This window comes from Bubalus kerabau, chromosome 13 (genome assembly GCF_029407905.1).
Source record: "Bubalus kerabau isolate K-KA32 ecotype Philippines breed swamp buffalo chromosome 13, PCC_UOA_SB_1v2, whole genome shotgun sequence".
Lineage (NCBI taxonomy): Eukaryota > Metazoa > Chordata > Mammalia > Artiodactyla > Bovidae > Bubalus > Bubalus kerabau.
The window spans coordinates 16,101,364-16,114,271 of record NC_073636.1 but is presented as its reverse complement, the minus strand read 5'-3'; the positions used below and the strand labels follow the sequence as shown (position 1 = coordinate 16,114,271).

Sequence of the window (12,908 nt, the reverse complement as noted above, 5' to 3'; positions counted from 1 at the left end):
AAAGAAAAGTTTTAAATTAAAAGATATTTTCTTTAGTTCATGAGCTCATGGAATAACTGTGAATTTGAATCAAGCAAGTGTGATCAATTCACTAATTTGAATCAAATTAGAGTCAATCCTAAATGATAGGCATGTATCTCCTAATAATTCTCCACCATTCCCAACAAAAATTCTGTCCTCTCTTCTCTCTGTATCAACACATAAACATGCATTTATATAATACACACACACACATATATACATATACACACACAAGTGAACCACAGCTTCACTATTTACTGCCTGTAAAGCATGCACAAGAATGTACTCTATTCAAACATCATCTGTGAAATGGGTGCAACACCCACCACCCTTATAGCGACTATGAAAGCCTAAGTACAGCGTCCTGGTACACAGTAGGCGTTCAATGAATGACTCCTGTATTTGTCCTTTTAGTGGGGAGAGGGAAGCAGTGATAACACTGCCTTCTTGGACTGGTCCCAATGCTCCTCTAATGATTTCTTTATCTATAAAACAATGAGGTCTGGTTTAACAGCTTTCACAATGATGTCCCTAGAACTGCCTTCCAGTTTAATTAGACCCGTATAGACATCTTTCAGGTTATCCCGACTTGGGAGCACCCAACAAAAAAAAAAAAGGTTAATGCACCAAGTTGACTTAGGGTAACTTTTTTTCTTTGTCAGTAAAATTACTCACCAAATGTGTGGGGGAGGAAGATTTCATTTTAATTTACTGGTGGTTTCTCCTCAGCATCTTACTCTTAACATCACAAATCTGAACTAATACTTTAAAGGTGCACTTATAGATTTTTCCACTTCTGATTTCTCAGTTCCAAGAAAGCATCTCTTAGATTTTGTTTAAAATTTGTTTAAAAATTCAAACACATTAAAAAAAAAAAAAAAAACTAATGCATACATATGATCAGTCAAAAGGTGAAACAAAGAAAAAATCCCCATCTCCAACTATAATCCAAAACCAATTGCCCCAGTTTAAAAAAGGATTTAAAATATCAGTTCTGGGGTTGTTTTCATTATGCTCTGTTGCAAATGACATTCTATAGTCACACAAGAACAACAAAAGTTTGATAGTTAAGATCATTTAAAGATCTATTTTCATGTACAGTTTTGATGTCGAACACTGAAAACCCCAGGACTATGAAGCCCAAGTCACAACAATTCTATACCCACTACAGAGCCTTAAACAATCCGGCTCTTTAAACGCCTGATGGCTCACGGGGCCATCAAGCATAATCATCTACCTCAAAAGCTATCTGTTCATCTGCCTTGAGGACTCAAACATATTACATCTTGCAAACTTATCTAATAGATTCTTGTGGGAAAACGCCATTGAAAATATGTGGCACAGATTTAGAAAAATCAACACCAGAAAAGCCCTGTGTTTTATATAAGTTCTTTTTAGGAACAGGCCAATATCTAGCTCACGGCATTTTAAGTCCAAATGTCAACAGACCATAAAAGACAACGGGTCCAGAAAACAATAAACCCGCACCACTACCCTCTCAACTGTCTGAATGTGGCAATAAGATACACTTGGAGGTGAATTTCAAGCATTTTCAACTTGTCATATTCCTTCCCATGCACCCCTATTCCCCAAGGACCGACTCTAATGTGAATTAATTACAAACTCTTAAGGAAAACATGCTACAGTACTCTTAGGGCTAAGGAGACATAAAATCGATATTTTAGAAACAATAACATTATTTACAAATCCTCTATTTTTTCTTTTTTTTTAAGCTTCAATTAAGCTAGAGTTGAAAAAGACTTTGAAAACAACTTGGTTTAACTCAATAATCTAACACATGGAATAACTAACACACAAAGAGAAATGGGTTGAAGTTATATTAGGATCTTCAGAGCTGACTCCATCCTTAAGACAAAAATGCTTTATTCAGAGTAGTTTGCGCCAGTCACATTCATCCACTAAATGAAAATGATAAATTAAATTTTCATAATTAATAATTTAACTGAAAAGAGAGAGCATCTTTCAGAGGCCATTAACACTTTGCACTCAGAGAATATACTTAGCAGGTGACCATCAACTGCACAATCATGACCAAGAAAATCGTTGGTTCGGCCCTGACACGCTAAGGAGCAGAGGAGAAAACACACAGAACTTTCAAATTAGCTAACTGTGCAAACTTGTGTTGAATGCCTATAAAGGTAGCTATTTTGGGGGAGGGGGGAGAAGCCAGCGATCTCTCAAAACAAATATCATGGGAACGGTACTAATCAAGATTAACTTCACAGAGAAAACTGCCAAAGGGAAATTCAATATTTTAATTTACATTATCTGATTATCTTAGTTGGACAATGAACTTGGCCACGTGTAAAAGCAAGTTAACATTCTTAATATCGACAAGAAGGACAATTCACATTTAACAGATTTTCATCCCTCTCCTCACCTTTTTTTTTTTTTTTCATCCTAAATCCTAGGGGCTCAAATAATTGGCCACTGCGGAGCTTCTCAAGAATCTCTCAGCTCATAACATTTAACATCCTAGAAAAAGAATCTAGCACCGTAGGGGAAAGTTAGTTGCCAGGGAAATGGATCATAAAGCTCGGAATGGCCTGAAAATTGCAACGGATACAGCAAAGTGCCAGAAAGAATATGAATGTTATCTAGGGGTGCGTACAATAGGAAACATTTTATACGTACTCTTACCAAGGAGAGCAGTCCCTTTTTCGCTCGATTAATTGTAGCTTAGATTCACTATCACATTTCTTGCCTGATAAGAGACAACTGTGTATATTCCAAGCCTGAAATGGACACAGACCTTTCATCCCCACTCCTGGCAACCTTCGAGGCTGTCTTTTCAAACATGCCTGAAATACAAGCAGATCCTATTGCCTCGAGAGTGCCCCAGTTGATAAGAGTAACTTTCCTATCAAGACTAATGAGCCCCGAGAAAACTGAGGCATACTTTCCTTACTTAAGGAATCCCAGCTCTCGACTTCTCCCAATAAACTCTACTCTAGTTTGACGACGTGTAAAACAACCACAATCACATTAATTATTAAATTACAGGCTGCATATCAGACAAACCACCGTGATTACGTAAAAATTATCTCTAATTTCGGCAGAGTACACCTGGCTATTTTAATGTTTTGTAATTATCTCCTCCTCCCCCTTTTTTTCTCCCCCCGCCCCCCCCCCACCCCAGGAAAAGGATTTTTGCAAAGGGTAAGACAAGAGGAGCGGACAATGTGGCAAGAAGAGATCTGTAAACGGGCCACGAGAGCTCCAGCAGCCCCGAATTTCAAATGACACGAGCGTGCACGCGCCCACCCCACCCTGGGACGCCGCGCCCCGCTCGCCGATCCCCGCGGGCCGGACCCCACGCCCAGACCCCGGGATCCCGAGTCCGGCTCTTTGGTCCCCGCTCTGCGCCCCACCCCGGGCTCCGCCGCTCCTCCGGACGCACTCCCACCTCTCCCCGCATCCAGCGCCGGCTCCGAACCCCAGGGCGCGGCCGAACCGGAGCCGCCCCCCGCGTCCCCAGGGCGCAGGAGCGCCGCCGCCCGCCCTCTCCCTCAGCGGAGCTCCGGACCAGCGTCCCAGAGGCGGCTGGGCGGCTACACTCACATTCTGTCGGGAACTAGCAGGCGGCCCTCGACCATCATGTCCGGGAGGAAATCCAGCTTGAAGGCAGAAGTCATGTTCGCGGCGCGCGCTCTGCGCTCGGGCGCGGGGGGCGGCGGTGCGCGCGGCCGAGCGGCGGCGGGCGGCGCAGACGGGCAGGGACAGGTGCGCGCGGCCTCCCCGCGGCGGCCGCCCGAGCCGGCACTTGTCACATTCTCTCCACGCAGTTCTCCGCCAATCCCCGCCGACACCCAGCGCCCGGGCCGCGGGCCGCCGAGCGCCAGGTGCGGCGAGCGGGGGCGGAGCGCCGCGCCCGCCGCGCAGCCGCTTAACCCCTGCGGGTCCGCGCGCCCGGCCCCCGGGGGGAGGAGGGCGCGGCGGGACCGCCCCCTGGACAGATCGCCGCCCGGCCTGCGGTCCTTGGCGACCAGACTTGCACACCCGTCCCCCGCGCTGGCTGTGTCCGGTCCCGTTTCCAGGCGCCTGGCACGAGGCCCGAATGACCGCTTGTCGTGGGTTGAATGCCACCGTATTGCCCAAGCCCCGTGCACGCCACGAGCGCACCCGAAGTCCCCAACGGAAGCCACGAGAGACGAATCATCACCGGGGTTAGTTTAAATGCTCGTCGGTGGGCTGTGCTCGCCCGTGTATGAACTCACCACAATAACTGAAATAGCACTCGTGGTTGAGCCAAAGTAAATATCAGAGAAACGGCCCAAGTTGACATTTGGGGACTTTTCAGTGCTTCAAGGAGAATGATGCACGAATCCCTGCACGATTATACTTCCTTTTGTATCATCTTGAAAACATTGAGACATATACGGGACTGAAACTAAGAGTGATAAATCACCTTTTCTTTTAAAACGATACATCACGAATTGGTCATTTCCAAGTATTTAACACAATGATTAAAAACCAAGTGTTGGGTCTGTAATGGCCATGAAGCTTAAATACTCATTTAAGAGCTGTGACCAACTTACTAATAGGAATTGGGAAACAGGACAGAACTCTCAGGAAGACAAAAAGGGAGTTCAATTTTCCCAAGTGATTTGTGAAAATTTTTAAAAGATAAGTATAAAGATGTTCTAATTTGGCGGCCTCGTGACTGTTTTGTTGCTGCATTTTTTAGATGAAACTGAAATTTTCACAAGGTCAGAAGCCTGTAAAACTTATTTGTAGCCTATTTCACATTCTAAAGTAACCTCATAAATTGCATACTAGAAGTTTCATAGCTTGTCTCTTTTGGTAATCACTTTGAATTTTATTTTGAAATGATGTTTCACATCTAGGGATGTAGTCAGGCAGCAGAGGGTTAAACAGGTCACGTGGCATTGTATCACGTGGCTTTAAGTGTATCTGACACCATTATATGGAGAAAAAAATTGTTTTTCTCACCAATTTCTTGTGTTATAATGAGATAGGATCATCTTTAGAGGTTATGAAGGAATATGGATATTTATATACCAATATGAAATCCACACATCAATTGTAAATCCTGCCTTGAGCAATTTGGAATAACAGGCCTGGTGTACTCAGGTCCATACATACTTAATTGACTTGATTTTCTTCTTCAGCTGAGCAATGTACTTGGCTTTTGACCGAGATCATTCTAAGATAGGTGGAGGGCTAGGACCAACCTTCCTCTTAAAATATTGCCTTTCTGTGGAACCAGGTCTAGATTCATAAAGAACTGAAAAACAGATGCAGTAAAATGAATTCTTATACCCAAATGCCCCAACTTTTCCTAATAAGTTACATTTTCTCCCTACCCTCGCTACTGCAGACTGTCTTTGAAATTGTAAGAATTTTGTTGGTCTTTCAATAACCTTGATAAAGTAATTAGCCAGATAAATGAGACAAACCTCGACAGTTCCTGATTTTGAAGATATGATTTATATAACTCCCAAATGTAGATAAGCAGCTGACTCTATAATAAAATTATCTGAAGAACGAACGAACAGAACTGGCCTCCAGAACACAACTGCATTCATCAAAAAGGAAAATATTTTCCAGGCTGCTATGGAATGAAGCTCCATGCACATCTACATCCTAGAAGGTAGAAAAAGCTTCATTAACACGTGCACTTCTGAAATATTTATTTTCTCTTTAATTGCATGTGAATTAGTTGGGAGACGCTGTAGGGGAAGGCCTCTTACTGACTTAAGCCTTCTCAGCAGTTTGTTAAATTCTAGGCTCCAATCCCTCGAGGCAATAGTGGATTCAAAGCAGCTTTTAATCATACTATAAGGAGGGTGAGGAAGTATGTAAGTAGGTCATAGGGAAAGAACCACGAGTGCATAGGTTACTGCCTTATTTAACAACTACACTGTGTCCCAGAGTTTTCAGAGCATGTTTGCTTTGGCCATGTGAAGTCAGAAGCAAACCCGGGGTCAGATATAAAAGAAGACTGGCTCGTACATGAAATACAGTGACGACGGGAACGAAGGAAAGCTTCGGATGTAGCTGAGCTGAAATAGTTTGGTTGCCAAATACATAAATAATAGAGTGACTGCATAGGCTCTTAATGTAGGTGCCAGAGAGAAACAAAGTCCACACACATACATACACCCCATAGAGGTGTGTTTCTATGATCACAGCACCTCCACACTAGCCGTTTTCAAAAAATGCAAAAATTCAAAAGCTCTTGAGCTTAAAAACAAAACAAAAACATCCAAACAAATACCACTTGATGAAAAGCTTCAATCTATCATTTCTCTGCTTTGGCAGAAGGAAAAAAAAAAAAAACCTAACAACTCGACACCCTCCCCCCACCTCCTTTTTAAAATTTTCACTCTGTAACGAGCCATCAGGTATTATGATTTGGTAGTTGGAATTATTTTGCAGAAAGCTCGACTGAGCTGCTGCTAAACGCACGGGGTTCAGAGACGCTATTTTATTGCCAAGGTTCTTACCAACAGCAGTGAAAGGGGGGGAGGCCATGGTGAGCCCCCCTCCTGGGCCCAACCTGGTGGGTGACACGTCTGTGTGCTGACCACCCTGGGGACCAGGCAATGGGGAACCACGCAATTTCCTCACCATTTTTGCTTCACTGTAGAAAAACCTTAAGCTGGTCCCTAAGCCCATCCCCCTACCTTCCCTAATTGTCTATTTTTTTTAATCAACTTGCTATTCATTTCCCAAACAAAAGGCAATTCAAGAATTGGAAGCACTTCAAGGGAAAGTTTCTGAATGACCTCATTTTATACGAGGCCTTCCAAGGCAATTGGGTGCACGGTGCTGTTTCAGCACTGCCCCCCTTCGCTGCCCGCCGCCCCCCACAAGCCTCATCTCAAACTGAGTTTTCTCCCATGGTCATTGTTGAGCACTGAATTATCACTGATAGTAAAACACACACACACACACACAACCTCTCAAAAGAAACACAGTGCAAATAAATGCATTTTTACGTGGAGTACACACTGCTCTGGTGCAAAGTATTCTATCTCCGTCACCCGCCTTCATCAATGCAACAGGATGGAGTCCCTGACTATAAACATTGCAACATTTTTGCACAAAGTTTATACCTTAACTTAAGAGACTGGGGCCCGATAGTGATACATGCTTATAACCCAACAGCTAATCTTCTCCTGCAGACATCCCTATATATTTTATGACAAATTTCCATGTTTTAATTATTCCCACTTATAACATCATGGGTCACAGTCTCTTTAAAGCAGCAGACGGTCGGCCATGCAACTATAGATGTACGCATCCTATTCCATCTCCTCAAACAGGCACCTTCACTAAAGGGTTTTTCTCCCCTCACTTCTGGCTCTTTATTACAAACTAGAATCCAAAACATCTTTCCCCATCACCTTTTCAAAGTCAAATTTTATTAACATAGCTGTTCCAGTTTAAAAAAAGCCCCGTGTGCTGAGAGTCATTTGGAGCAAGAAAGGCCCTAGAAGGGATGTGGGGAATGGGATTCCCATCATTGGGGGTTTTCCAGCCAACAAATGTGAAATCCACATGAATTTTAAGTACCTGGGAAAGTTTCTTCACGGCCATGTGTTTGTTTTTGGCTTACCCCAGTTTCATCAGCAACTTGCAAAAATAAACAACTGTGTCTTTTTCCATGTGCTTAAAAACCCCCAAATAGATCCTTAAGTGATATATTATAAAGGTATATTTTCTTAGCTCCATAATAAAGTTACCTCTTAAATACTTCTATCACCAGTCATAACTTTAAGATGATCTTATTATCCGCTGCCCCGACCCCCATTTTGAAAAGTTCTGAAATAGTGACTTTATCACATTCCTAAAAGGACTTCAGTAAAATCACACTACAGTAAAGATGACATTGTGATCAAACTCTTATTTTACATTTTTTTTTAACGGGAATTTTCAGCCGTTGGAGAGCAGCTGCTACTGGCTTTTTGCAATCTTGTGTTTTTCTGAATCTGTTTTCCACAGAGCCGAAGACATAATGGTGAACTTCCCTCCCATCTGAAGAGACCCTCCAACGGAAGATGGGTTGTTTGTGTACATACCTTCGCACTTGGAAATGAGGTGCCCCTCTAGGGTTTCCAGAAGCTTCCACTCCAAGGGGATGAAATGCTAACACTGTGGACCTGGCAGGCCTCACGCCCAGCCAGCTCATCACTTCCCTCTCGGCCTTACATTTCCCTTTTCCTTTCTTCATTATCCTTGCTGCAGCCTTCTTTCTCTCCCTCCCCCCTCAGCTTTCTCTTTCTCTCTCCCGCTTTCTCTCTCCAACGGAAGCCAGACAATGCCAGACAGCCTTCCTCCACAGCTGCGGCGCCGAGGAGGCAGGTGACCACCAAAGTGACCAGTCTTGGGGGCTCATCTGTCAGGGAAGTCAAGTTTGCCTGGACCAAGGCTGCATTCTCAGCTAAGAACAGCTGTCTCTGGGGTGCCCCCTCTTCAGACATCATCATGGGGTGGAGCGGGGGAGGATGTAAGACCGTGTCCCGCAGAGTGAATAAACAGGATTTGAAAACTGGGGAGGAGAAGACGGGAGAAGGGGTGGGGAGGAGAAGAAGGCTGGCCTGGTGATGTGTGCACGGAGGCACTCAGAAAACACAGCCTCCGAAGGAATGTCCCAGCGGTCTCTCAAAGATGCTGAGATTTGTCAAGACTGTATCGGGTACCTTTATCTGGTGCCAGCCTGGCGGCAGGAACAAAATTTATAGCTATCAGGATGGGGTTTTGAGTTCCCTGGCAATCGGCCCTTGAACCACCCCCTCCCCCAAATGTTTTCCCCAATTGGCCAGAAGTTCTCATTTTACTATCACGTGCTATAAATTTCAAAAAGAGAAACTACCGTTTGACAAAAGACAACAGCTGAGTGGCGACAGCTGGGTGGATATAGCAGTAGGCATAACATTAGGTCCAGAGAGTGAGCGCCAACAGGTGGGGGTGGATAAATAGAGAAAGGAAGTTTTGAGCTTTCCTGGAGGGATTGGGGGAGTAGTCTGAAGCTGATCTTGGCAAGAATCAAAATCTGGAACTGAGAGGGACTCTCCAGAGGTCTGAGAGCCCCACTGGCCTCAGTGTCTTTTCTTTTTCTGAACAAATACATCTTGAAGAAGAGGAAGGATTAAAGAGACCAAATGCTTGGACTGCATGTAAAACAAAACACATTTACCCACATGATGATGGATTCCCCATCAAAGAGCTTTTCCTTCCAAGGATCAGAAGTCATCTGATACGGTGCATGCAGATCCGACTCTCTAAGACAAAAGCTACTTGCAAGTGGAGTGAAATAGATGACAAGACTTAAGAACCAAACCTGTTGGATTCTGCATCTGATTCTGTCAGAGCAGACTAACACTGGGAACACGTCACTGAATTTTCTGATCGATCGTCTAGATCTTTGCATGTGCTTGGCCATCGTTTCCTCCTAGGGATGGATGGCTGAAAAAATCAAATTCTACCATGATCCTCAGATGAGAGGTACAATGTGTTAACCTAATTATTACAACAGCAATTATATAACCAATCTATTAAAGTGACATGTAGGTTGAAAATACATTAAGGTTTTGAGCACAGGAAATTTATTTTTTCTCTACAATATAGTTCAAATCTCCAAACTATTTTTAGCTTTATGATAGAGGTTTTTGAAAATCCCAAATGACTTTTTCTTTAAATTTGCTTGTGATGCTAATTCCTATGAAGTCCATTAGGGGAAAATAATTCTTTTTTCTTCTTCTTAAAAGAACTACCCGAAACCTTTATGAAAAAGCGGTGTAGTGATCTACCCAAGCTGAGTGGAAATGTGTTATCTTGTCTTAACTCTTGGATGAATGTAAACCTTTATGTGACCTAATCAGTTAGTCTCTCAACACTCCCTGGTGGAGGCTAACAACTGCATTTGCGCCGTATCTTAGGAATACGGTGAAGTGAGAGCAGAGGAGCGATGTGAATGACCCTCTGGTCTGAGGAAGAAAGGGGATGAAGTGAAGGAGTTTTGTTTGGCTTTGTTTTAATAACAAAGATGAATCCAAGGTGTTTCAAGGACAACTTCTCCCTTCTGCTCCCTCCTCTGTCCTTCAAGACCCCCTCCCCTGCAATACACACTGCTTGATACCTTTGTGCCCATTGTTCCCACTCTGTTTCAAGACTGTTGTGAGCTTCCTAACTGCCGAGATTATGTCACACAGGGTATCTGTTGCTTGGTTGGTTCTGGTTACAGTAAGACAGATTTTGGTCCCTGATGTAGGTTAAAAGACACATTTTAATTTCATCATGCTTAAGATTGCCCTACTATTCCTTCCAACATGTGTTCCCATTATACAGATTAAAGCATGAGAAAAGTGAGGCATAGGTGCTTTAATTCAAAGACCTCAAGGGAGTTTTAAGAACTCAGAAGCAAAAATGGCTATGGTTTTCCCTTTCTTACTGTACAGCTTCCCTGCTATGATACTGCTAAGTCACTTCAGTCGTGTCCAACTGTGTGACCCCATAGACGGCAGTCCACCAGGCTCCCCCGTCCCTGGGATTCTCCAGGCAAGAGCACTGGAGTGGGTTGCCATCTCCTTCTCCAATGCATGAAAGTGAAAGTGAAAGTGAAGTCGCTCAGTCATGTCTGACTCTTTGCGACCCCATGGACTGCAGCCTACCAGGCTCGTCTGTCCATGGGATTTTCCAGGTAAGAGTACTGGAGTCGGGTGCCATCGCCTTCTCCAGGTATGGACAAATTGAAGTGCACTGTGAAAATGTGGCACCAGAGAAAAATATGACTTTCAAGTGTCAAATATCCAACAGTTGGACTTTCAAGTTGGCCACGGAGGAGTTTGCCTGAGTCCTCACTTAGAATCCCTTCCACCATGAGTCATGTGTCTAGGGGTATTACTTTCTCCCTCTTAGTGTGAAAAGTGTTAGTCACTCAGTCGTGTCTGACTCTTTGCGACCCCATGGACTGCAGCATGCCAAGCTCCTCTGTCCATAGAATTTTCCAAAGAAGAATACTGAAGTGGGTAGCCATTGCCTTCTCCAGGGGATCTTTCCAACTCCAGGATCGAATATGGGTCTCTCTCTTGGTCTCAGTTTTTTTGTCTTTGAAATGGGAATAACATAACTACCATTATCTCTTAGATATCTGGGAGGATTAAATTATATAAAATAAAAGAGATCGCCTAGTGTAGCGTCAGGTACAGAGTCAATCAGGTTTGGATTTATTCTTAATTCCAATTACAATACTCCCACCTCCCAATCTTTATTTAAACCTGGAACTGGCAGATGGGTAAGAAAAGAGAACAGCAGTCCTAATCCTTTTGTCCTTGTAGCATTAACGTTTTCACTGATACTTCTAAGGCCAGCAGCCCTAACCCAGGGCGGGAAGAAGGGTACAGTTTATACAGGATGGGCACTGAGCATCCGGCAGCTGGTGACAAGAGCTCCATCCCTTTTGATCAAGTCAGTTTCCAAAGAGAAAGTCAAAATGAGCCCTAATTGCCACCACTAGGAATTCTCACCGTCCATCACCAGCTCAGTGCATTTCCACTCACAGAGATGAATGGGAAAGCCATGTCACAGAACCCGAAAGAGCTGAGGTCCCAGACCAAGACATTCAAAAAGCAAGGCGTGACGATGACGACACCTGCAAGCGCCTGTATCACTGAGATGGGCAGTTTTGCAGGAGGGATGACAGGCGTCTGATTCTTTCCTGCAGCAGGTACCATGGTGCCCCTTCGCGTCAGTTCACACACCAGCTGGGAGCCAGTAATGCCATCCGTAAGTTTCAACATAGTTTCTACCGATTGCAGCTGCAAGCCTTCTCAGCCAGGGATTTGAAAAGCCACAGCTATCGATAACTTCAAACCTCATGCTCTTCGTGTTCATGATAACAAAGTTTGCTGAACTGAATGATTATGGAGGAAAATTCTGGTTTTTGTTGTTCTCCGAGGGCACACTGGCATATCCTGCTTCCTAAACTGCAGTGATTCATCACGACCCTAGGCAGCCAATCATGGGCGGGTCACCATGGAAGGGGGTGAGGGAGCAGCTGAGCTGTCCTGGTAACACATGCCACTCTGGGCTGCTGTCACCCTCCCCCACAGATGCCGTTCCCCATTAGCTATGACGGTCTTGACATACAAGAAAATGTGCTGGGATAAGTCACAGTCAGAAGAAAGCTCTGGATCAGATAAACATACCTGCACAGAACAACCCCTGATGACATTGCATGAAGCAGAAGGCTGCATCTGGGGACAAAGGGTCCCTTATCTGAAATCAGGGTTAACCAGCACATTTCTGAGTGGAGTGGAGGTTGAGACACACACACACACACACACACACAGTCTCTCCCTCTTACACGTACATCTAGCTTCCATCTCAGCCTGACCTCTGGAGATGAGTATCGTGGGATCAGAAAGGTGTTTCAGCTCCAGGACACTTCATTTCAAGTCTTAATGGGCTACAGCCCTGAAACCTCACATACGCGTTCCTTCCTCTGACACCCTCTTCCCCATGTCAGTTAAATGAAATGCCACGGATCTTAATCCGCTCCAAAAACCACTGCCTCATCTTTCCTACAGAATAAAAGTCACTGCGAGTTCATAAAAATTCCCAAATCCAATAATAACCAAGAAGGAAGCAATCAATAGTGTGATGAAAGGAGAACCCACCTCCCCACCCTCAACATATCCCCCAGGAATTACCAAAATGCAGAAAGAAATTCAATGAAGGCTAATCAAGATGATCTAAGACGTTACTGCCACAGAGTGAAATATACTTGTTACTGTTGGAAGGAGGGCAGATAAATGCTGTGGGAGCCGCAGGAGATGCTTCTTAACAAACTGCTTTCTGTTAATGACTTTTATAGAAACCTCTACACCAGAAACTGA

At 44.2% G+C, this 12,908-nt stretch overlaps 1 protein-coding gene across 12 annotated transcripts in view; it reads right to left on the bottom strand.

The window, feature by feature from the left end:
* The window catches only part of CELF2 (CUGBP Elav-like family member 2), a 558,667-nt gene that overhangs the window by 312,811 nt on the left and 232,948 nt on the right, over positions 1–12,908 (bottom strand). For 2 of the 12 annotated variants that reach the window (XM_055543529.1, XM_055543528.1), the window contains exon 1: positions 8,091–8,728. The exons of 1 other annotated variant lie outside the window; for it this stretch is intronic. In XM_055543529.1, the coding sequence (XP_055399504.1) occupies positions 8,091–8,242 (152 nt within the window). In that variant the 5' untranslated portion in view covers positions 8,243–8,728. Of the gene's footprint in view, positions 1–2,682; positions 3,105–3,448; positions 3,583–3,603; positions 3,925–8,090; positions 8,730–12,908 lie in introns of those variants that run through there. 9 more of the 12 variants (XM_055543535.1, XM_055543534.1, XM_055543526.1 and 6 more) reach the window with 8 other exon arrangements.